Genomic DNA, 26,510 nt, shown 5'->3' with positions numbered 1-26,510 from the left:
AAAGTACTTTTTGTGGAATGTTTTGTTCGAAAAGTGTTATTTTGCTGTTTCTTCAAAATACATGCCACTAGCTTTGATATTCTGTCAACAAACATTTTAAAGTTTAACTTACCTGCTGAAATACCCTTTAGGCCACTTGAAAAAACACTGAATCCTTCAAGAAACATTTCTTTGAAGTAAATTACACTGAATTATAATTATAAATGCACTCTAACAATGCACATTTACTTAAATTAATAAATAAAAACAAAATAAATTAATTTATTATTTCACCATTTTATCTCTGCCTCTTACTTTTAGCTTGTATCAATATTTGTATTACATTGAATTGAATTTTTTTAATAAATAATAAATGTATTATTTCACTATTGTCTCACTGCCTCTATCTTTTATCATTGTATTATATTTTTTAATATTTTGTTATTGCACTATATATTTATTTCTTTACTTGCATTGCAATATATATATATATATATATATATATATTCATCTGCAAATAATGAATCTTTACAAAGCTTTTACTTATAATAACCAGCTATTTTCATTGTCATGGTCATTGTCTACATTACATTTAATAATTTTATTAAAGAGCCATATTTGTTCTACAGGTTGCTGTTAGCACTTTCATTAGCAAACATTCAAAAAGATATGAAATGCTGCTTTGTTCATTAAAAAAATTATATAAATGAATTATTGCACCCAGAAAAGTGCAATAATAATAATAATATTATTTATAATATATATATATATATATATTCACCAACAAATAATGAATCTTTGCAAAATATTTACTTATAACACTAAAGTTGTTTAAGTCTAAGGCAAGTGGTTCCTCTATCCTTTAAAATTTAGGGTGAACACACTAGAAAATGTGCAAAATCGGACAAAGCGAAGTCACAGCCAAGAGAGAGAAGATAAAAAAAATCACCAGCAGAGGGTGATAGCGAGTTGAGAAACGAGTTAAAGGTGGTGAAAAAACACAGAGAATTGAGGAAAGGTTAGGCAGAGAGAGAGGGAAATGAATGGTCAAATCCAGAGAGGCCATCCAGCAGAGGGAGGAGGTGAGAGCGGGCGAGTTAGCGACTTCAGATGGTCACCATGTGTCGAGGAGCAGGGAGCCGGCCCGGGGCGGGTGTGGTTTACACATTAATGAGTAAAGTGTACTGGGTGATGGAGGAGGCGCAGTGTGGTGGCCGCACATTCGCAACGCTCAAATCAACTACACCGCGCCGATCAGCTTGAGTTATCGCAGGCCTGCTCCAGATGGGCCCGTCACCACATAGCAGAGGGCATCATGGGAAAGGAGGGGAGGAGCAGGCTAACATGCTAGGAAAGAGGATTTTAAACGCTCGAACACAAGAAACGAGGTTTGTTTTGATTATAACAATCACCTGCGTCTGCTGGGGTATGTTCAGAAAGTTGTTGTCCCGTGATCCGATGCTGACAAACCTGTTGGGAGCTGTGGAGCCTGGCGTGGAGTATGCTGAGAAAGAAAGAGGGAAGAAGAGAGACAGAAAATATAAATAAAAAACAAAAAGATTTCAGAAAATCCTCAGAGAAGCACGACATTTAGCATTTTCATGAATCACCCTATACAATATAAAATCTTTTAGTTATTTAAAGAGCAATCTGAACAAAAAAAAAAAAAGATTCTCAGAAGATGCTTTGTGCGAATTTCATGCAATATATATTGAAAACTGAAACTCCTGTACTGAATGTGCTGCAAGAACTTATCATCAAAGATATACTATGCTTGATTGTCATTGGTTCACACAGGTGAAGATCAATCGATTAAAATGGAATTTAAATCTGCAGGTTTGAAGTCATTATCAAATTTAGGGCAGTTTGGGGTTTCGAATTTTTGATGGACTCTGAGTAACCGTTCATCAAATATGGAGATCTAAAACAAGAAGAAAAAAAATCAAAGACAAAGAGCCATATTTGTTGCTGTTAGCGCTTTCATTAGCAAACATTCAAAAAGATATGAAATGCTGCTTTATTAATTAAAAAATAATTATTATTATTGCAATTAGATACCTATTTGTTTGTTAGATACCTATTGATATTTGTTTAATGAGAGGCATAATTTAATACACAACTTGGAGGTTACATGTTAAGCTAAGCACTAAATGAATAGGATTTACCTTGCTAAAAGAAACCAAATCCTTTTTAATCTGTGTAACTACAAACTTTGCCACAAGAGGCCATGTGTATTTTTCAATTGCTAAGGGGGTTTTAGGCCACTCATTTTGTAAATTTACCCTTAACAATCCCCGTTAACCGTGGTAAACTTATTGTAATGCATGACCACTATATGCTTAATGCTTTAACACAAGTAAATAACCGTTCTATATATTTGTAAGCAGGTTGTGGTAAGTGCATTCTGGAGAATCAGCAACATATAAACACATAAAAAGACAACACACACAAACAACATAAAAAAAACAATGGAGCCCAAAAAAATAAAAATAAAAATGAAACGGAAGGAAAAATAAGAAACATGAAAGAAAAGAGGAAAAGAAATGCAAGTGCTCCGTCCAGTGCCCCGTCTGTGGTGAGTGAACATTTTTTGTCTGATTCTCCACCCCGATACGCCACCTCCTTTCTGAACGGCCTAAATTTGGTTTGAGTACGGGACAAACTGACCTTTAGACAAGCACTGGAGCTCAACTATCACATTTCCACAAGCCAAAAAGCTAACCAGCAATGTGAATGTAACCAAAACAAACTCAAATCAAACCAACGTAAAATTACAAAGCATGGGTTCCCCGTGTCTCACAATCGACTCAAACTGGATGTTGCTTTTTGGAGTGTAAAGGCTCTTCAACACACTGACCAGCACAAACCAACCTGGACCAAAATGAAAGTTCAAGATGGTCTAAGCTGGTCTTTTAAGTCGGGTGGATACACACTCTTCTATGTTGTTTTGATTTTCATGCCAGCACTGTCCAATAATCAAAGGCTGCATTACACAAGTAATGTGTGTCAGCACAAGTAATAGTCAGCGACAATTGTTTGGACGAAAATGCATAAAATTATTTTTGAGTCCACTTTTACTGCCCTAAATTTGCACCTTTCAGTACGGAGGCCCTAAGGGGACATTGGAAGGGAAAAATATGAGATGGGAGAAAAAAAACTATAGTTGAGCGTTTTTGCATTCTCTAGTAAAATAATTGCTTTTCCCCCAAGAACCTTTGCATTCGCTTGCAAAAGCACTGAATTATAGTTTTTCCTCCCACTTCATATTATTTTCATCACAAAAGGGAGCAAATGCAAAGAGTCTCAGGACGACACTAGAGTTTTGCCAGAGAATACAAAGGTTTTTGAAAGTGAACAAAGTTTCTTCGAAGAAAACAAAGTTTTTACGAGCATTTGCAAAGTTTCTCAGGGGAACGCAAGAGTTTTTGAAGAGAATGCAGTTTCTCAAGGGAGAGTTTTGTGATCGAAAGAAAAGTTTCTCAGGGGAACGCAAACGTTTTTTGAGAGAATGCAGTTTTTTTTTGTGGAAGAGTTTTGTGATCGAACGAAAAGTTTCTCAGGGGAACAAAAAAGTTTTGCAAGAGAACGCAGTTTCTCAAGGGAGAGTTTTGTGATCGAACGAAAAGTTTCTCAGGGGAACAAAAAAAATTTGCGAGATAACAGTTTTTTGGGGGAGAGTTTTGTGATCGAACGAAAAGTTTCTCAGGGGAACGCAAAAGTTTTGCGATTGAACGCAATGTTTTGGGGGAGAGTTTTGTGATCGAACGAAAAGTTTCTCAGGGGAACGCAAAAGTTTTTGCAAGAGAACGCAGTTTCTCAAGGAAGAGTTCTGTGATCGAACGAAAAGTTTCTCAGGGGAACGCAAAAGTTTTGCAAGAGAACGCAGTTTCTCAAGGGAGAGTTTTGTGATCGAACGAAAAGTTTCTCAGGGGAACGCAAACTTTTTTGCGAGAATGCAGGTTTTTTTTGTGGAAGAGTTTTGTGATCAAACGAAAATTTTCTCAGGGGAACAAATTTTTTTTGCGAGATAACAGTTTTTTGGGGGAGAGTTTTGTGATCGAACGAAAAGTTTCTCAGGGGAACGCAAAAGTTTTGCGATTGAACGCAATGTTTTGGGGGAGAGTTTTGTGATCGAACGAAAAGTTTCTCAGGGGAACGCAAAAGTTTTTGCAAGAGAACGCAGTTTCTCAAGGAAGAGTTCTGTGATCGAACGAAAAGTTTCTCAGGGGAACAAAAAAGTTTTGCAAGAGAACGCAGTTTCTCAAGGGAGAGTTTTGTGATCGAACGAAAAGTTTCTCAGGGGAACGCAAACTTTTTTGAGAGAATGCAGGTTTTTTTTGTGGAAGAGTTTTGTGATCAAACGAAAATTTTCTCAGGGGAACAAATTTTTTTTGCGAGATAACAGTTTTTTGGGGGAGAGTTTTGTGATCGAACGAAAAGTTTCTCAGGGGAACAAAAAAGTTTTGCAAGAGAACGCAGTTTCTCAAGGGAGAGTTTTGTGATCGAACGAAAAGTTTCTCAGGGGAACAAAAAAAATTTGCGAGATAACAGTTTTATGGGGGAGAGTTTTGTGACCGAACGAAAAGTTTCTCAGGGGAACGCAAAAGTTTTGCGATTGAACGCAGTTTCTCGGGGGAGAGTTTTGTGATCGAACGAAAAGTTTCTCAGGGGAACGCAAAAGTTTTGCAAGAGAACGCAGTTTCTCAAGGGAGAGTTTTGTGATCGAACGAAAAGTTTCTCAGGGGAACAAAAAAATTTGCGAGATAACAGTTTTATGGGGGAGAGTTTTGTGACCGAACGAAAAGTTTCTCAGGGGAACGCAAAAGTTTTGCGATTGAACGCAATGTTTTGGGGGAGAGTTTTGTGATCGAACGAAAAGTTTCTCAGGGGAACGCAAAAGTTTTGCAAGAGAACGCAGTTTCTCAAGGGAGAGTTTTGTGATCGAACGAAAAGTTTCTCAGGGGAACAAAACAATTTTGCGAGATAACAGTTTTATGGGGGAGAGTTTTGTGACCGAACGAAAAGTTTCTCAGGGGAACGCAAAAGTTTTGCGATTGAACGCAATGTTTTGGGGGAGAGTTTTGTGATCGAACGAAAAGTTTCTCAGGGGAACGCAAAAGTTTTGCGATTGAACGCAGTTTCTCGGGGGAGAGTTTTGTGATCGAACGAAAAGTTTCTCAGGGGAACAAAACAATTTTGCGAGATAACAGTTTTATGGGGGAGAGTTTTGTGACCGAACGAAAAGTTTCTCAGGGGAACGCAAAAGTTTTGCGATTGAACGCAATGTTTTGGGGGAGAGTTTTGTGATCGAACGAAAAGTTTCTCAGGGGAACGCAAAAGTTTTGCGATTGAACGCAGTTTCTCGGGAGGGAGTTTTGTGATCGAACGAAAAGTTTCTCAGGGGAACGCAAAAGTTTTGCAAGAGTACGCAGTTTCTCAAGGGAGAGTTTTGTGATCGAATGAAAAGTTTCTCAGGGGAACGCAAAAGTTTTGCAAGAGTACGCAGTTTCTCAAGGGAGAGTTTTGTGATCGAATGAAAAGTTTCTCAGGGGAACGCAAAAGTTTTGCAAGAGTACGCAGTTTCTCAAGGGAGAGTTTTGTGATCGAATGAAAAGTTTCTCAGGGGAACAAAAAAGTTTTGCGATTGAACCCAGTTTTTTGGGGGAGAGTTTTTTGATCGAATGAAAAGTTTCTCAGGGGAACGCAAAAGTTTTGCAAGAGAAAGCAGTTTCTCGGGGGAGAGTTTTGTGATCGAATGAAAAGTTTCTCAGGGGAACAAAAAAGTTTTGCGATTGAACTAGGGGTGTGCCAAAAAATCGATTCACAGAAGAATCTAGATTCTCATTTGCAACGATTCAGAATCGATCTGAAATGTCCAAGAATCGATTTAATAAATAAATAAAATCAGCTGGCTGTTCGCCTCCATTTTTGTAACTATAGCCTATACGGGACGTCCGGACGTCATGCACGCAGCCGGTTTTTGAACGTGAGCGGCAAATGAGAGGAAGCAAATATGGATGCTTTTATAGAGCTTCTGATGCTTCTAAATATGATGCTTCTACATTCATCTGCCGTGGCCGGCCGCCACACCTAAAATAATCCCGCCACGGCTGCAGCTTCTCAGTGAGGTCCGATATTAATGTGCATACTAGTGTTATTGTTAAGCTAAGGCATAAAAAACATTGTGAAGCACCATAAAGTGTTCGCACATATTCCAAGACTTCTAAAGTCATTCAATAGCATAATGTGAGGTAAAAATTAATATTTAAGTCGTTAGTTAAAGTTAATGGAAACTCATCTCTCCTCAGTCATTCTCCATTCAGCATTCACACAGCGCGTCGCGTTATAGCGTTTTTTAAATCATAATCCTTTCTCCCGGGTGTCTGTTAGATTACAGCACTGGAGAGCGCTATGAATTGTTCTTCATCCGCACTGTAACTGAAATTTAAAACTTTTAAAAGAAAATGCTCAATAAACTGTTGCAAATATATAATACATTAAGCATAGATAGACAGATATAATCTCTTCGCTTTGTGCTTTGAACTTTTCAATCCGGAGCGCTGCGCGCTGTGACTTCGCGTTGCTTCAAGTGCATCATTCTGCGCACGGGATGCGCATAATCGCTTTGCCGCTCTTATTCGAGCCTTTCATGTTATAATGTTATAATACTTAGGGGAGGTTTAAACACCTGGGGTAAGGGGGCATGGCCAATGGCAATATCACTCATGGGCCACGCCCCCTCCCCCTGGCGAAATGGGCCTGCCACCACAGCTGGAAAAAATCCTAGAGGACACTGGTCTCCGTTTGTCATTCTGTATAGCAAAGCAGATGAGAGGAGATCATGATCAGAAACCCGATTATAAATCATTATGGATAAAATCGAATAGTTTTAAATCGAAAATCTTTTTGAATCGAAAATCGATTTTGAATCGAATCGTGGGCTCAAGAATCGGAATCGAATTGAATCGTGAGATGGTAAAAGATTCCCACCCCTAGATTGAACCCAGTTTTTTGGGGGAGAGTTTTTTGATCGAATGAAAAGTTTCTCAGGGGAACGCAAAAGTTTTGCAAGAGTACGCAGTTTCTCAAGGGAGAGTTTTGTGATCGAATGAAAAGTTTCTCAGGGGAACGCAAAAGTTTTGCAAGAGTACGCAGTTTCTCAAGGGAGAGTTTTGTGATCGAATGAAAAGTTTCTCAGGGGAACGCAAAAGTTTTGCGATTGAACCCAGTTTTTTGGGGGAGAGTTTTTTGATCGAATGAAAAGTTTCTCAGGGGAACGCAAAAGTTTTGCAAGAGAAAGCAGTTTCTCGGGGGAGAGTTTTGTGATCGAACGAAAAGTTTCTCAGGGGAACGCTAAAGTTTTGCGATTGAACCCAGTTTTATGGGGGAGAGTTTTGTGATCGAACGAAAAGTTTCTCAGGAGAACGCAAAAGTTTTGCGATTGAACGCAGTTTCTCGTGGGAGAGTTTTGTGATTGAACGAAAAGTTTCTCAGGGGAACGCAAAAGTTTTGCAAGAGAACGCGGTTTCTCAAGGGAGAGTTTTGTGATCGAACGAAAATTTTCTAAGGGGAACGCAAAAGTTTTGCGAGAGAACGCAGTTTTTTGGGGGAGAGTTTTGTGATCAAATGAATAGTTTCTCAGGGGAACGCAAGCATTTTGTGAGAACGCAGTTCCTCAGGGGAGAGTTTTGTGATTCAATGCAAAGTTTCTCAGGGGAACGCAAACATCTTGTGAGAGAACTGTTTTTTGGGGGAGAGTTTTGTGATTGAATGCAAAGTTTCTCAGGGGAACGCAAACATTTTGAAAGAGATAGCAGTTTTTTGGGGGAGTTTTGTGATCGAAGGAAATATTTTTCAGGGGAACGAAATGTTTTTCAGGGGAACGCAAAGTTTTGCGAGAGAACGCAGTTTCTCAAGGGAGAGTTTTGTGATCAAATGCAAAGTTTATCAGGGCAAATGCTCGTAAAAGTTTTGTGAGAGAATGCAAGTTTTTAGAGTGAATGCAAAAGTTTGCAACCATTGAAATATATTTTTCCTCCCAACTAATTTTTATCCCGTCATTATTCTCTTTATGGTCTCCGTACAAAACATTTTGATGGGTTAAACCACTAAAATTGATGCCTGAAATTTAGGATGCATAAAAAAAGGCCTGCACGAAAATTGCATTGGTTTCATTCAGATTGAAAAAAATAAAATAAAAGTAGTAAGGACTAGTTCTGACCCAACAGTTAGTGCTACCACGATAGTTACAAATAATGGGCAGTAGATGTTAACTCAAGAAACACAAACTAGATGGCAAAAATCGGCCCAGCTGTGGCCAGACGACTGGCTTTCTTCCAGCCTTCGAGGGGTTTGGTGGAATGGGGGGGGTCGGGTCACTTACACGGAGATGTGGGTGAGGTGAGTCCGCCATCGGGGGGCGTGCTGCTGGGTTTAGAGTCTGGCATTGGGAGGGGCACTGGACGCGCCACAGGGGGGGGTGGAGGCAGCAAGAAGGAGCCCGGCATTTTGCTCTGGCCGCTCCCGTTCGGCTGCAGACGACACAAACAGGGTGAGGAGTACGGACACGCCCGACACCCCACAAATGGAAAAAACAACGCAGACTCGCTTAAAAAAATAAAAAAAATAAAAAGGAATGGCGGGTGGCTGGTAGTGGAAAGAGTTGAGAGGGAAACAACCAAAAGGATGGTGAATGTCTGTTTGCTTTTGTTTATGAAAGGGTGTGTTTGTGTGCGTGTTTGTGTGTCGACTTCACCACAGGCATAGACAGGAGCAGTGGAGGAGCTGGAAAAAAAACAAAAATGGAGGACTTTAGGTAGAAGGTGAGTAAGAAGAAGAAATGGGCGCACGAATGGTGAGGTGAGCTTTGGTCCATGGAATGATTCCAAATAAAAATCAGGGCGCATAAAAAAAAAAGCCACGTTCAAAACGCTGAAAATGGCAGAAGCAGAACTGAGGAGGGAATGCGCTACGCTGTAATGCGCAGAGGTCGTCAGCTGTTGCGCAGATGGGTTTTAACGTGGAAGTGGACAGAGAAGGAGAGATTAACTCAAGATTGTCTAGACAAGCACAAGATACATAACAGTGACCGATTAGTCGGCCTCAAAGACAAGGAAGGAACGCACACTTTTGTTTCCATCGGAAAAGACAGTATGCAGTTACTGTGTGTATATTAGGGGTGGAACGGTACACAGAAGTCACGGTTCGGTTCATACCTCGGTTCAGACGTCACGGTTCGGTATGATTTCGGTACAATGGAGGGAAAAGCAAAACAAAAATGCAGAAGGCTTTTTTTATAAATGTCTTAAGCCTTGTATTTTTTTAAATAAGTTTTATTAATAAAGGCAGAGAACCAGTTTATTTGTAGTGCACTGACAGTAGTTTTATATCATTAGTTTATTAATTAAATTATTAAAAAGACGAAAAGACCTTGAGATATGTTTGGTAATTGTACCTGAATGAATTTAAAATTAATTTACTATTTCAGATCAATATAGGCTATTTGTTTTCCTTCATTTTAATTAACCCTAACTTTATTCTCATCTGAATTATAAATAATTGATTTCCGTATAAAATAATACTACCATTAAAAACTTTTGTTAACTGTTGTAGGTTACAGTTTGACAAGAGTTTAGAGTGTGACAAAAGCACAATGTTGTGTTTTATTGTGAGTGTACACAAATAAAAGTAAACAATTTGCCGTTTTAATGATGTCCTGTATGAAAAAAATGACGGAGTATGTTTTTATGTTTCCACTGTTCGGTCGCTCTTGCCTCTCTCTCTCTCTCACACTGTTCGATCGCGCGATTCGCGCCCGCGCCTCTCTCTCTCGCACACACACACTGTTCATCGTGCCTCTCTCTCTCTCTCTCGCACACACACACACACACACTGTTCATCGTGCCTCTCTCTCTCTCTCTCGCACACACACACACACACACTGTTCATCGCGCCTCTCTCTCTCGCACACACACACACTGTTCATCGTGTCTCTCTCTCTCTCTCTCGCACACACACACACACACTGTTCATCGCGACTCTCTCTCTCGCGCGCGCACACACACACTCCAGCATTGCAATCTTGATCGCAGCCTGTTCATTGCTGCGTTCACAGTCACACTAAAAGCGAATAGAGCGAAATTTATCGCTATTTAAGAGTTTTTTTTTTTTTTTGTACCGTGTATTCTCCGTGCAAATTCGTGCACCGAACCGTGACGCCCGTACCGTTTCGGTTCAATACGAATACATGTACCGTTCCACCCCTAGTGTATATAGTAAAAAAAGTACATCGATTATATACATTTGTGCATTATTTAAAACGTTTTTAGATGCTTGCTAACAGCAAACGTCAATCTTAGCTGGTCTGTTAATTGCGACAGATGTCTCAGGGCTCCAGACTGGCGACAATATAAACGTACATGTTATGGTTAAAAAATGCAAGCCTTTTGACCTGCATGTTCAGTGATCCATCACATCTTTTGTTGTGTTGTCGTAATAAAATGAGATGACACGCAGCAAAGTTGAAGTGAAAAAAAACCTTACTGAGTTCGAGCGGCAAAATACGCACAGGGACAGCAAGGATCATCTTTCCGCCTCAGAAACAAATGTCAAAACGAAAAACATCAGCCTTTTTAAAGCCCTCATCTCTATCGAGCAACAACACTGACAGCTGTGAGAGAGAAAACGACGGAAACATGTCAATGACTGAACCATGCAAGTACAGTAAAAATTCAGGAAGGCAGCGTCAATTTCGTGGATAAACTACTACAGATAAACATGTCAGCTGTGTGCACACAAACTAATTGTTAACAATTCTTGTTTTTAATTGATACTGATATGGATTCTTATTCTCAATATCTTTTCATCTTTGCTGTTTTCGGGTTACTGCCTGAACTTCGGTATGCAGCCATCCATAATCGCAGTAAGATTTGTGTTTGTTAATTTTAGTAAACAATTAACAAACTTTCAGCTTTCAAATTCTGTCAATTTTGTCACGAAATACAAGCAATAAATGTTGTTTTGGGGCTTTTTAATGTGGCCTGACAGACAGATCACTCAATCAGCATTTCGACCTTGGAAAGAGCTTGTATAAAACAGCTTGAGAACAATCATGTCACGTAACGTCAAATTTACCTCAGAAAAGCCATTCAAAACTCAAACTCAGAACTCAGCAAGAAAAATAACTATAGAAAAGGGCATTTTGCTAAATATATGCACTATATCACACATAATCCTTATATTTTTACTTAACCTGTTGTCTACATAAGAAAGAATGTAAGGAGCTAAAAATGAAATTCAACACAGACTGTATAATTTCATATGAAGAGCTGCCTTTCACCAAATTTACCTCAGACATTACTCATGAAGAAAAAGATTGGGTTTGTGCAAGACATACGACAATGTTTATAGGATGCATTAGGACGGAGGAGGCCAAACTATACTCAATGGCCAAATGATGCTGACATTATTATGGTCTGTGACTGGTTCAGATTCTGTGTAAAGAACGATTCTTTGTAGTTCTCAAGTTGGAAAAACAATTCAGTTCCTACTTAAAGTGAATCTTAGTTCCCAGGACATCCACAAGATGGATGAAAATGCTGATGCTGTAAAAGGAGGGCAGACGTGACAACACATGACAAAATTACAATAGGTTTATTCTTTTGTGGCACTTAAATTTTTTTTTTTTTTTGCGCCTAATTTTTTCCCTTATAGGAGCCAAAGGGTCCTTAATAGATTTTTTTTGTCTGGAGCCCTGTGTCTTCACAAGCTCAGTTTAACCAACATTACTTTAAATGCTTGATAACGTTAGTTTCACAGAGAAAATACATCCAATATCAATTAATGAGGCAAGTATTTTTGCTTAATATGAAAACTAAGTTCTGTTTCATCAACATTTGGTTTGGAAGGATGAAATGTCTTCTCATTAAACAATTGAATACTGCACATTATATACTCTATATTTCCAAATATTTTAACAAACAGTATGTGAAACAATATGCAGTAAGCAATGATACATGTTTTATACAGTGGATTGTGACAATGGCTGCGTTCAAAATGGAGTATTAGTATAAAGTGTCCTAAAAGATCCAGTTGAACACATTGCATCGTGGGATAGAGTATTTCATGCGTTCTTCTCCCTTGTATAATGTATACTGGCTATTTTATGCAAACAGAAAATTTGCATACGGTTCACAGTATACATGCTGCAAAAATAGTATGATACTGTAGGACGGCATTCCCAATATTCACTATTAAACCAGTGTGTGTTTATTCAGAGAACAGCTGCATAATGAGTTAAATTCACACCAACACTTCCTGTATGAGGTCATTTCCTCTTACCTGACCGCTAGCCTGTCCTGATCCGTCGGCGCACACAAACTGCACAAACTCCTTGAGCGGGTCCTGTCCCGGGTGGTGGTGGTATCGGATGGTGGGATGGGTGAAATACGGGCTGGACTGCTGGATGATGGATGGCGAGGGGAAGTGCAGGGAAGAAGCTGAGGCACGGGGACTTCCTGCTGACGGACACACACACACACAAAGAGAGAGGTTAGTAACAGATAATATACAAGTACAGTAGTGTATTAATAATGAGTCCAAGCAAGACTGACACACAAGGATACAACAGATGACATGAGATGGAAGTGATGGAAAGCAGTTCAGGAAAAATGGTGTGTGTGTGTTTACTATAATTGGTGACAAACTGTTCCCAGAACAGACCTAAATCAGACAAAACTTCCCTTAGGATCCCAGGCGGTGTCTTGATAGGTAAAAATGATTCAGAAATATATAAATATATATGAAACATATATCATTATATAATCCCATTCTTAAATCCCAAAATGCATAAAAGTTTCTTCCAGTTGGGTTAAGGACTTGGGTTAAAGCTTGTATTCTTTAGACATCAGTAAGCTTTATATAAAAACAATACCGGTACACATGAAATAAATGTGTGTGTGTGTGTGTGTCAGATCATTGCTGTATGAATCAAAGTGATCACACTGAATTGAACACTGTGCTGCCGATTAAAATTCAAAAATTCTCTTTCTTTCTCACACTCAATTTTAACCTCTCTCAGAAACTCAAAATTATTATGCAGACACACAAACACGCTATCCAAGTGAAAAGCCTCTTAATTGCCTTTATTTTAACATAAGATTTCGTCACAGATGATGTATCAATTTTTAATTGCCAAGAAAGCCCCCAAACTATCCGTCTGTCTATCTGCCACAAACATGTAAGAGAGACTGCGTGAATTTTTGGTTATTGCTTTAACTCTGTCCAATACGGCACCTCATAGAGGCGCACTGTGAAATATCACTTCCAGATTTTTAGATGACCTCCTTCTTCGTTAATTGGATAGTAGGAAATGGTATGAAGGCACATAAATTAATAAAACATTGGTACAAGGATCCTAAATTAAGTTGCATGAGAAAAGAAAATAAGTATCAGCACAAGCCTAATGTGAAAAAATTGCAGTAGTTGTTGGTAAGTCATGACACGCTCTCATTTGCATGAAGAGTAACAGTGCGACTGGCGAGTGGAAGGGTGAGGGGTCTCGTCTCCTCCAGCCAAACGGGACCCCAGCTGCCCGGGACAGTCTGCCAACATCCAGAGCCTCCCTGTAACCCAGACGCGGGCGCCTCGCTCCCAGGCAAAGCCCTGCTTTCACCCTCTCTGCTGTGCAGACTGCTATTCCCTCTTCTTCCTCCGTTTCTTTCGCTCTTTCATCATCCACCCTTTAATCCCATTAGGGAATGGGATGGAGCCAAGGCTTCAAGGAGGAGGCAAATGGCACCACAAACTACCACCACCAAAGACCCCGTCCCACATGGAGTGACTACACAACAACAGCTCTAAACTCAACCGCGCTACACAAAACAACACATGGCCACACAAGAGGGCATCGCTAGCATAAGGCTACGACTCAATCCTAATGTATACAACGCTACATAAAAAAAACAACTGAAACAAACAAACATAAACATAGAGATCTATCTATCTCTCTATCTCTCTATCTATCTCTCTATCCATCTATCTCTCTATCTATCCATCTATCTCTCTATCCATCTATCTATCTATCTATCTATCTATCTATCTATCTATCTATCTATCTATCTATCTATCTATCTATCTATCTATCCATCTATCCATCTATCCATCTATCTATCTATCTATCCCTATATCCATCTATCTAACTGTCTGTTAGTCTCTCTGTCTAACTATCTGTCTATCTATCTATCAATCCGTCCGTCCGTAGGTCTATCTATCTGTCTGTGTCTATCCATCCATCTTTCTATCTGTGTGTCTCACTGTCTGTCTGTCTGTCTGTCTGTCTATCTGTCTATCTATCCATCCATCCATCCATCCATCCCTCCATCTGTGTCTATCCATCCATCCATCTATCCGTGTCTCAATATCTGTCTGTCTGTCCGTCCGTCCGTCCGTCCATCCATCCATCCATCCATCCATCCATCCATCCATCCATCCATCCATCCATCTATCTATCTATCTATATCCATCCATCCATCCATCCATCCATCCATCCATCCATCCATCCATCCATCCATCCATCTATCTATCTATCTATCTATCTATCTATCTATCTATCTATCTATCTATCTATCTATCTATCTATCTATCTATCTATCTGTCTGTCTATCTGTCTATCTATCTATCTATCTATCTATCTATCTATCTATCTATCTATCCATTCATCCATTCATCCTTTCATCCATCTGTCTATCTATTTGACATTTGTCTGTCTGTCTGATTCAAAGATTCAAATAGCTTTATTGGCATGGTGAAATAAATCTTTACATTTCCAAAGCATTAATAACACTATACAATACAAATAAATTAATAAAATAAAAATAAAAAAAATAACGATAATAATTACAAAAAAATACAAATTTTACATGAAAATAAACATAGCAATAAAAATATTTAATCTTCTAATATTTATATCAGTGTCTCTAGGCGTATAGTGAGTGTGTTGGTGGCTCTGTCCTGCTGGAGGCTCTTTCGTCGTGACAGGACCTCACACACACACCTAACAGCCGGGTTTGAGCTCGCTGGGCTTTCTCCTAGCAGGAGTGGGGGTTTATCCAGATTTGATTTCATATCTATCTGTCTAACTCTGTTTGTTTGTCTGTTTATTTGTCTGTGTGTGTGTCTGTCTGTCTGTCTATATGTATATCTATCTGCCTGTCTGTCTATTAATCTCCCTGTCTGTCTGTCTATCAAAAAACATCTACATACGCCAATGATTTGATGGCAAGATTGTCCTAATTTTAAGTCCAAGTTTTGGCCCATTTACAATTTTTTCCTTCTCTTCCATCTTGTTTAATCGATAATAGATGACAAAATACTTCAGAACATCTAAACCAAATTTTGGTTTTCTAATCCTGTGAGTCTTGTACAGCAGTTAAAATTGTACAGAGTGGATACGTACTTTGATCACTGCATTTAAATGATATCTTACAAGCTCATGTGCATTTAGCGGGGCGAAAATGAAGTCGGGAAATGAAGAGACCAACCACCAACCAATCACATTGATGGACAGACAGACAAAAAAAAAAAGAAGACAAATCAGCCTCGGTACAGAGGAGAAAAAGGGTGGGGGGGACGAATGGCGAACGCCTTCACCCGACCTGACCGTGGTGTAAACACGACCTCGCCTCTCCCCGAACTTCACCACATCCGACCCCACCGGGGGGCGCGAGGGAGCAGGACAGGAAGGGGAAGGATGTGGGAGGTGGGGTGAGGGGGGCTCTGAACTCTCACCTGGTCTTACACCTGCCAGCATGGGCAGCGGGTGATGGGTGAACGGCATGCGTGCAGACCTCGTATGGCCGGACAGAGCGCTGAAATCGAATTTCCCCGACTTCTTAAGAGAACCAGGCGAAGAGAGTCCTGGTAAAAATGGGATCAACAAAATGGCAGAACAGAGATGTGGATTTAATTAAACAGGGTTTTGCTTCTTGATCTTTATCTAAAAAAAGAAAAATCTTATCTCAGCTTCTAAAATGCTACAAATTTGCTGATAATAATACTAACAAATGTCTTTTAATCAACAGATATAAGACACTGCTAGTTTTTTAGTTTGTTTGCTGTGAATTATAGAGAAGCCAGTCACACTGCAAAAATAAATAAATAAATAATAATATTAATCAATATATGTGTTGTCTATTTCCCCAGTAAAAACTTCTTTAGAAAGAAATATATATATATTTGCCAATGAGGTAAGAAAAATCAACAAATAAAAAGCAAAATAAATTAATTTTTCTTTACACACAGTCAAATTTCTAAAGAATGTTAAAAATATATTTTAAACATAAATTTCATTAATTTAAATAACATTGTAATAAGGATTAACACATGTCAAATTAATTTGATTCAATAATTGCATAATTATATTGAAATTGTATTAAATAATGCTTTTTTTTTTTTTGCAGTGCGAACAGGTCCAGTGTGCGAGCTTTGCTTTTAAGCATTGGAGTGCAGGAAAGAGTGGGATAGGGTCGGGACAGGGCCGGGAAGGGTCTCTATGCAGCTGTAAGGGGGAAAATAGATGCCACGACAGCAGATCCCATAATAACTCATGTCTGTCTGTCTCTTTCAGTCTCCAAATCTCAAAGGAAAGAGTAGTCAAAACATCAATGTCAATATTTTGCCACCATTTCTCACAGCTTTTACAGCGACGTCAGTTTCCAAGGATAATAAAAGAAAAAACAGATTCACAAATTACTAGTAATATATCAAAACATACTCTACCATTCAAAAGTTTGGGCAAATCATCATATTAGAATGATTTCAGAAGGATCATGTGACACTGAAGACTGGAGTAATGATATTTATGTGTATCTGTGTTCAGAATAACTTTAAAATTCCAATACACCCGAGCAACCGCATTAGTAATGCCCACCGAACAGAACGACATGCTTTCACAAACCAAATGCAAATGAGTAAATAAACGTAAATACAAACTGTTTACAGACTCTGACATAAAAACACCCTAAAGTCACCTGGGGAACCAAATCAGAGGCTTTCGCTTGACTTTTCAGCGCTGAGGGAAAAAGTAAAACACAAGCGGTTCTGTTCCAGTGGCAGGTCCGAACGCTCATGCCAAAAAGAGGAGGACAGGCGGGAAGCATGATGTGAGAATGATGAGGGAAATGAAAGGAGAAAGTATGTGATGGTTTGGTCTCCTCGTATATAACGTCGTATTAATGTGTCATCCTGATCCTATAAATGTCAAACCGAGGCCGCAGGGCTTCTAGCTTGAGCTGCCCTGAGTTTGGCATAAACGCTCACCCAGTGACCCAGAAACACGGCCAAACATGTCAGGACTCGGGAAGGAGAGGAAAAGGAGTTTACCATCAAATCCTCTGGCTGGTTTCGAGGGAAACAATTATTAGAAGTGGTGCTTTAAAAACCCAATTTAAGATGTTAAGGAGCCGTTTAAGGAAGCCACAAATCTGCGAATTATGCTAATGCCACATTCGAATGGATCTCTGCCTCCCTGTAATATATAAAAACAAACAAAAAAGTAACTTTAAAAAAATCAAAGACAGACAAATTATATTTTTGAAGCATACTGTCAAATCTATTATCAAAAATAACTATAGAAAAATGAATTGCAAATTGCATATAATTGAGAAAATAAATGTCTTAGTGTGCTTTAATTAAAAAGGACGGTCAAATTTCATTGGTGGTTTAAAAGCAACATTGTCTGCTGAGAGAGTTTGTGTTGCACAATCCAACAAAGTGTGACATTCACACAAGATCACTGAGCATTTGTTATGTTTTAAACAAACACTCACAAAACCACAAGATAAATCATTATTATGCTATCTATCTTGAGTTATTGTGGGAGAGCGAAACGAACGAGTCAAGCTGTATCTTGTCAAGAAGGGGTAATTGTCTAACAAACAGATTTTGTCATTTTTCTCAGGGAACTTCAGATAAACTCTGTTCTACCGAATATATATATATATATATATATATATATATATTCAGAATAATTATATATACAAACAAACAAAATTAATCCACATTAATACTATTGTAAATAAAGATAAAATTGTCAAAAACATTAATTTCTAATCCCCAATGCAAACAAAAACAATTCGATTTTTCTAAAACATAATAATACTATTATTACAAACAAGATGGAAACTGCAAATTATAGTGCAAGGTATTAATAGAATAATATAAGTAAGGTTGCGGCAATATCTAAAAACAAGCATCTCTGCTGAAAATCTCCGAAACTCCTTCATAGTTACAGCTGACAGTTTCTATGATCTTCCTTTTCCTGCATTCATGCACATTAGCCTGCATGTGTGTGTGTGTGTTATTGCTCTGAGTTGTGCCAGCCGCGACACTCAGGCAGACTGGCAGCCAATCAAACGCTCCCGTGACCTTCCAGTCTCGCCACGCTAACAAGCTGGCCACCAAACAAACCTTGACCTGTCAAAAACGCCATATATAACGCCTCCTCAAACACTTGAACACACACACACATTCACCGTCCAACCATCAGAAAGTCCCACTTCTACAAACACAAACAGAAAGTCACAAACCCAAGTACAAATCCCTTCTACCATGAAATTTACAGCAATAATACACACAGGGTTGAGTGATTTTAAAAATAATAATAATTTCACATTTATTTTACACTTGCCAATAAAATAGCAAATTAAATATTTTGAAGCATTTACTTCAAAAATGGCATATAGAAATTATTGCTCATTTTAGTCTTGATTTTTAAAAAATAATTTTACACCAAAAATACCAATTACTTGCAAATTAAATATTTTAAAACATTTAATATAATCATTGTACATTCACTATAGAAATTATGGGTTTTTCAGTCAATCAATTTTTAAAAATAATTGTATATTAACAAAAAAAAGACAAAAAAAATCATTTAATAAAACCATTATATATTCACTTTTGAATTTATGAGTTTTTCAGATGATTTATTTTAATTAATTTAACAGCCATTTTACACTCATTTAAATATTTTAAAGCATTCAATAAAAATCATGTTGTATTCAAAATAGAAATTTCCATGACTTCTGCAGTCGGTTGATTTTTCTAAAATATTTTTAGTCATGAAATTAAACATTTCAAGGCATTTAAAAATGTTATAACCACCACAGAAATGTCCAAGTGTTTGCCTAATTCTTCTAGGCCTCCCATTTTTCATGAATTTCTAGGTCTCTCATGCCCGTGTGAACCCCGTTCACTGTCTGACCTCTTGAAACCGTCACAAACAGATGTTTACAGACAAAGCGCCACAGTCTAACAAGGTGAAAGCGAGTGCGAGAGAATGAAAAATAGGAGGAGATGATATCCGTGTCAGCCCAGGGCACGAGGAAGCGATCCGGCGTGTGAATGGGTTCACAGACGGCTCGTGTACCCCGGGCGACGCCAGATTTAATGATAAATGACACCGTCACCTTGCAGAGTTGCCAAAGCCTCATTCAGGTAGTGAATCACCTTTGAAGCGTAGCGCAGTTCACACCCTCACACACTCGCACGCGCTCGGAGCGCCACCACCGCCATCATTGGCGTAACAGATGTCTTCTGTAACCCAGCAGCTCCCAATGCTGTCGACACATTGTGGAGCCATCTGGACTAGAGCTCTGGTGTGTGTGTGTGTGTATGTGTGTTGTGTATTCCCATGACATCAGGAGCACCTGAGCATGCTGGCTTTTTTTGGTGGGATTTACCCATGTTTCCCTAGATTAGGATCTGTGCGCCTGTGTGTTTATCATGACGTGGGCGGCAGTGAATGTGATTAGATGAAGGAGGACCCTCAGGCCAGAAACATACTCTGTGCAAGTGCACAAGTTCCCGTTGTGCATACATAGCTCGCATTCTTGCATTACTGTGGCTACTCCTGCGTAATCCGTTTTTGCGTACTCAAAGGGGTGATAGGGTTACCTTCAAATGTCTGTGCCATTAAAGTCGATCTGAATCGCCCGGTCTGATGTACATGAGAGTGAAACAGAATATGCAGCGAGAAAAAAATTAAAGCTGGACTTGTTTTTTGTTTTGGGGTAATTGATTGGATAGAGAAAAATTGTCTCTGTATGACACAATAATAATAAATATAAGATAATAATTGTATTTAATACACATTTAATAAAATAATAATAAAATGTCATATTTACAGTTGCCTAACAAGTAGGAAATATACAGAAATTGAATAAAGTTATCAAAACCTTTGTTCTTTGATTAACATTAATGACAGACAGCATTAGTGGCTGCTGTCCCTTTAAGATCTGCCGCGTCTCATTTTCTCACTACTCCCTACATTCATTTAAGACTTTATTTATTAGTACATGGTGTTGTGTTTTGAATTGCGTTCTAACAATTTGTGGAACACAATGATGTGTGAAATTGAGCTTGTGTTCGCATTCACGTGCTTGTATAGAGTATGTTTTAGGCCTCACAGCTTTGAGATCTCATAGGCGCGTTGAATAAACAGCTGAAATATTGCTTATAGCATGTAAACCCCTTTAAGCACAAAGACTAATTCAAATAAATCCCGCATGGAGAAGAAACAAACAAAAGTGCTAAGTAAATATCTGGAAAGACCCGCTGTTGTATGCAACACAATAGCCACGTTTGTAAGTGTTTATGTTATGTGAAAATCGGGATTTGGACTTCTGCTTCGATCCACAGGGATCCTATTTCAGGATCTAACACAAGCAATGGATGCACAAAACAAAATGAAAGCACATTCACAGGCCTCAAAGCCCCCGCCACCTCAGATCACCAGGAACAACAGAAAATCAGAGAGAAGGTGTGTGTGATGCAGCAGAGAGTTTGAAAGAGAGACAAGAGATAACAGACACATTTGCATACACTTGTGTGCGTGGTATATACATCAATCATATATAATATGAGGGTAATGTGGTCTAACCATGGTAAGGAAACTGCACGCCGTCGGATTCGTGTTTTATCTTCCTCTCCTGCATACTGGCCAAATGGTGTTGCACTGAAAAACCCAAACAAGGGAAAAGAATAGAGTTAACAATGAATGAGAGAGAGAGAGATTGAGATCATATGGACAGATGGAGAGAATTTGGGACTGATGTTGAATCATCATTAATACATAAGCACTATACACATCATATGCATGAGGTCAAAGACAGTATTGCACACTATCTCCCAGATTCAACCCATTCTAGGTGCACTTGAACAATAGAAGTGAAAGCACACGCATCCCACAAACCGTCCAATCAGCAGCAGCGAACATTTAAGGACATCAAATGAGCATTGGCTGCATCACAGCTCACATAATTTCCATATTAACTAGTATGCAAGATAAAAACGACTTCATTTCAAATCATAGTAAGCTGAAAATAGTATGCCAAAGGTGTCCACACTCTTTAAAATAAAGGTTCTTTATTGGCATCTATGGTTCCATTAAGAACCTTTAAAATCCATGGAATCTTGGCATCGCTTTTAGAACCTTTATTTTTAGTGTAGATGGTTGAATCTGTTTCTGATGAATGTATGAAGTGTGCATACGTACGTGGAAGCTTTCTCAGCAAATTCTACCCGATACAAGAATGCGAAATGGGGTGCAGCCAATGTATTTTGAACATTAAATCTAACATGAGCACAGCAACATTTGTGACTATTTATGGCTTTGATGTATTGAGGGAATGGTGCATGTTTTATGGTCTGGTGTGAGGATACAGGTAAAAGACCTACATGTCACAACAGCACTGCTCGATCTAAAATGACATTAAAGTTCAAATAATTTCATCCCCACACTCTGCCTGTGCAACACAACAACAAAACTGCCTTTTCAAACTTACACAAAATTATACCATGGTATCCACAGTTTCCACAAAAATGACTTCAGTTATGTGGTGATTTTAGACTAGCCATCACTGAAAAAAAAGAGTTCTTGCACCGCTTGAATGAAATCCAAATCCCATGATATTCTGCCAGACACTGTGGTTACCATGGTAAATATTTCGAATAGATAATCAATGCTTGAAAAACACAAGAAATTGATACAGAAAAAATCAATTTAAGGTCTTAATTAATAAAATGCAACATTATAAAAGGTGAAGCTTGGAAACAAAAATAATCAAAAAGTATATTTTGATAGGGTAAAACTACCATTTATATGATAAAATCTGACAAAATGTAAGAATACATATATTTTTAAATAATTTAAAAAAAAATATTTGTTGTGAGTTAATTCACCTTTTAAATGCCATGTCTAACATATGACTAACAACAAGCTACACAAGAAATTAAGAACATTTCTAATCAAACTTGTATTTTTTTTTTAGTGCTTACAGCCACTAATGTTTTAGTGTCAATAAGGAAATATTACATATAAACTTTATTTTTTCAGCCCTAATTCTATGAGATCATTACATGCACACATGAATTATCATTTAGATGGTGATTGTAAGTGCTTATAAGACTTATTAAGCTGAGCACCAAACAAAACAGATTCATTAACAGAGAGATGCTTTAATTAATCCAATTGCATGAATAGCAGCTTTTCCACCGTCAGGCCGAACGGTTCTAAGAACGATAAGAACCAGTTCCTGTTCTACATTCACTTGAGCATGGTTCATATCACATCACATCTCCTGTAAACTCTTGCAACAACTGATGCATTTGTATTACATTCAAAAGAGGTCCATTATCAGCCTCGGAGTGGAAAATGAAACCATATCCGTACCAAGTGGGCCGGATCGGCACGGAACGGAGCGGTTAAGCAATGAGAAGCGTTTGGCCTGACGGAGGAAAAGCAGCTAATGTTGCATTTTTGTCCCAATCTTATTTATTCTTGTGGTCTATAGAAGTATAGGAAGATGCTAGGCAGGCACAGAGAAAAAGAGAGAGAGAGAGAGAGAGAGAGAGAGAGAGAGAGAGAGAGAGAGAGAGAGAGAGAGAGAGAGAGAGAGAGAGAGAGAGAGAGAGAGAGAGAGAGAGAGAGAGAGAGAGATTAATGGGTTGATGGATAAAAGGAAAAGTCTGGCCCCTCACACAGCCCTTGTGTCCACTTATTCAGTGAATGCACTGATATTAGTCCAATTGGATCCGATTGTCAAACTTTGTCAGACTAGACGGCTTTTCATTTGACAAGAACAATAAATAAGCCTTCGTTGGACAATTGTCCAGCTCGCCGGCCCCTCACAGCCTCGTCTTCATTCACGTCAACATCATTTCGGTGTCTACGCTGACTATGTAGACTCTCATTGGCGCAGCACCAAATATAAAGAAATGTATAGGATTTTCAGGTGGAGCGTGTGACTAGAGCCAGAGGGCTTCTGGGTAAAGTGACTGTACCTGCATCAACATCATTGGGCCAGCCGCTGGGCTGGGACGCTCCTGGGGCAGGAGAACGTCCCGAATAGAAGACATCGTCCACCGGGCTCTCCATCTCACTGTCATCAATGGATTTACGCTTGTTGGAGCTGAAAGAGAAAAGAAAGAAAGATTTCATTTAACGCAAGCTTGCATGTTGTGTAACATCTGAAAATGCAATATCACTTGGTTTAATATCATTTCCATTTCTTTTCTTGACTGGTTTTAAAAATGGGAATGTTTTAATTACAAATAATTTTACAATTGAAAAATATGTCCATTTAAAGATTACAGCCCACCCAAAATCATCAGCAATGTAAGATCACTTAGCAGAATGAGACATTAGATGAGCAAAGACAGTATAGAGTTAGACAGCGGAGATGGAAGTGTGGAGTACCTCCGCGGGAGACTGGCATACAACTCCATCTCAGTCCTGCAGCGTTTGAAACATGGCGACAAGACGAGAGAGAAGGGACGGGAGAAGAGAAAGGTAAAGAGACAACAATGACAGCAATCGAGCAGACGAAGCTGAGAGCAGCAGAGAAGAGAGACAGAAATATATATGGACAAAGAGGAAAGCAAGAACGTGTGAGTGCTACCAACATGCATTAAAGCTACTAGACCAGAGACGGAAAAGCTGTTTTAAAGCATGCGAGAGTTTATTAGTATAGAGTCAGGAATGAACCAGGGCTTGAGGCAAAAATGCTACATTTTGCTCTATAATTCTGAAATTATTTTATGCATAACATCTGATGTGATTCTAAAAAATCTATCCTAGCCCTCTAGTTAATTTGAATTAATATATCAAAATTAATTTAAATTCATTTTAAATTTGCATGAATTTTATTAAATGAATAATTTTTACATGAATGTGACATGTTTTCCCCCCAAAAAATATTTAAACTCTTCATTTAAAGTATATAAAAAAAAGAACTTCAGGGAACTAATATTGTTGTAACAATTGTAGGGGGTCCATGGAAAAAATGCTAAATAAATAAATAAATACTTATATAAATAAATAAATAAAATAAATATGTTACAATTAAGAAATTTACATTATTACTGTTTTATTTTGTTTTCTAAAGATTGATCAAAAATCATGACATTTATCATTTTATTAATCATTTAATTTTTTCTTATTTTAACTGAATAATAAAAAAAAAAAAGGCGCACGCACCTGGTGGATGGCGTGGACGTAATGGAGCGGCGACCCAGGTTGATGTTGTAGTATCCAGGACTGTCAAGGTCGGCCAGAGAGAAGTTGGGTCCGGATGCTGTGGCAACTGGTGCTGAAATAGATACAGACAGAGAGAAGTCAGATAAATCAATCCCATCATTCATCGCTGTTCTCATGACATGCTCCTCCAGTGACGCGAGTCTACTCTATGAAAACCTTGTCAGTTTCAAATAATTGCTGTTCTTTTGAACTTTCTATTCATCAAAGAATCATGAAAAAAATGGTCAGTGTTTCCATGAAACTTTTAAGCAGCAAAACTGTTTTCAACATTGATGATAATAAGAGCATCAGATTCTTGAGCAGCAAATCATCATATTAGAATGATTTCTGAAGGATCATGTGACACTGAAGACTGGAGTAATGATGCTGGAAATTCAGCTTTCATCACAGGAATAAATTACATTTTTACAATACACTAACATAGAATCCTACTTCAAAAAAATGTCTAACTTTTGTCTGTAATATATGTGTGTATATATTATTGTGTTTTAGCTTTTGCTGTTTATTACTGTTACTGTTGAAAAAAACATGATTTTTTAAGTATTTACAATTATAAAAAAAAAAGTAATGAAAGGTTGATATTTAAGAGTGATGATGGCAGTTGATCAGAAAGCTGCTGCTCATGTGACTTACTCTGTGACTGACACACGGACCAGCTCCGCCACGTTCCACACGCCTGACGTCACGAAGCAGTCCTGGAAACTCAAGTGCCCTGGAGAGAGAGAGAGAGAGAGAGAGAGAGAGAGAGAGAGAGAGAGAGAGAAGAGATGAGAGAGAGAGAGAGATAGAGAGAGAGAGAGAGAGAGAGAGAGAGAGAGAGAGAGAGAGAGAGAGAGAGAGAGAGAGAGAGAGAGGAGAGAGAGGAGAGAGGAGAGAGATGAGAGAGAGAGAGAGAGAATGAAAACACAGTACAGCAACAAATCACACTGGGAAAAAACCCATATTTACTCATCTGCACCTGTCAAACACACGCACACACAAAATAAACACGGCTCAATTGTCATAAAAAGGCCGGGAGCACATAATTACAGTCATCGGCTGGCACATGTTCTCCATCTCGAAGGAATAACAGGCTACCCTGTACTTATGGTTAAACTCCAACCCAGACCTCCAATCTCAGCTAAATTTAATGAGGACACTAAAAATGCTTTATGTCACACTCAAGTGTGTGTGTGTGACGCTGCATACAAATATACAAACGTATTTGCTTTTGCTGTGCATATGGATTTCAATATGTACTTTTGTGTGTGTGGGCAAAACGGGTGAATGAGCCATGCTCCCACACCCATCTGTAGTGCTGGCTGAGGTCAGTGTGTGTGTGTGTGTGTGTGTGTGTGCCGGTTAACCGCAGCGAGGCCGGCGCATGAGCTCAGTGTCGCCCGCGCCACAGCCATGTGGTTCCCATCAGCCAATCACGGGGTGATTTATGAGCGTTTCACCATTCTCCGTCACAGCCTACATAGCAACACTGTACTATAATAAACTGGAAATGGAAAGGGCTTCTGCGCACTCTCGTGGCTGAGCGAAAGTCATGGTGTGCAACTGTGCATGTGACTTTACTAACGTAAATAAACCGCCGTACGGTATCAACCGCCCCGTATTTGCACGTCTATGGAGAGCGGCTCACCCACAGATCCATCTGTTGACTGGCTGGAGTGGAAAATGGTGGCTGACACGATGACTAGCGCAGGGATTTCATCATGCCCATTAAACCAGTGCTAACCAGAGCTGGTCATTTATCAGATTAATTCATCAGACAACATCAGATGTGTGTTTAGAAGATTCAAGCAGACTGCTTCTTGAACAATCAGGTTTTTATGCAGAATTTTATGTTAAGAAAGAACCCTCTAGAAGAACCATTTTTTGGGTGAATGAATAAGGGGTTAATATGAAGAACCATTCAGTGAACAGTCTGTAAAAGAACCGTTTTTTAGTG

At 38.8% G+C, this 26,510-nt stretch overlaps 1 protein-coding gene across 1 annotated transcript in view; it reads right to left on the bottom strand.

Annotated features, from left to right (window-relative positions):
- The window catches only part of LOC130095102 (nuclear factor 1 X-type-like), a gene marked incomplete at its 5' end in the record, with an annotated part of 28,976 nt that extends 4,350 nt beyond the window's left edge, over nucleotides 1-24,626 (bottom strand). The window contains 8 exons of the mRNA XM_056261758.1: nucleotides 1,392-1,483; nucleotides 8,363-8,510; nucleotides 12,319-12,497; nucleotides 15,766-15,894; nucleotides 20,918-20,992; nucleotides 23,320-23,447; nucleotides 23,735-23,770; nucleotides 24,515-24,626. Of these exons, the coding sequence (XP_056117733.1) occupies nucleotides 1,392-1,483; nucleotides 8,363-8,510; nucleotides 12,319-12,497; nucleotides 15,766-15,894; nucleotides 20,918-20,992; nucleotides 23,320-23,447; nucleotides 23,735-23,770; nucleotides 24,515-24,626 (899 nt within the window). The remainder of the gene's footprint in view (nucleotides 1-1,391; nucleotides 1,484-8,362; nucleotides 8,511-12,318; nucleotides 12,498-15,765; nucleotides 15,895-20,917; nucleotides 20,993-23,319; nucleotides 23,448-23,734; nucleotides 23,771-24,514) is intronic.
- Between the last annotated feature and the right edge of the window lie 1,884 nt (nucleotides 24,627-26,510).

This window comes from Rhinichthys klamathensis, unplaced genomic scaffold (genome assembly GCF_029890125.1).
Source record: "Rhinichthys klamathensis goyatoka isolate OS25496 unplaced genomic scaffold, OSU_Roscu_1.1 h1tg000185l_1, whole genome shotgun sequence".
In the NCBI taxonomy this organism is placed as follows: domain Eukaryota; kingdom Metazoa; phylum Chordata; class Actinopteri; order Cypriniformes; family Leuciscidae; genus Rhinichthys; species Rhinichthys klamathensis.
The sequence above is the reverse complement of the archived record's forward strand: the minus strand, read 5'-3'. Positions and strand labels throughout refer to the sequence as shown.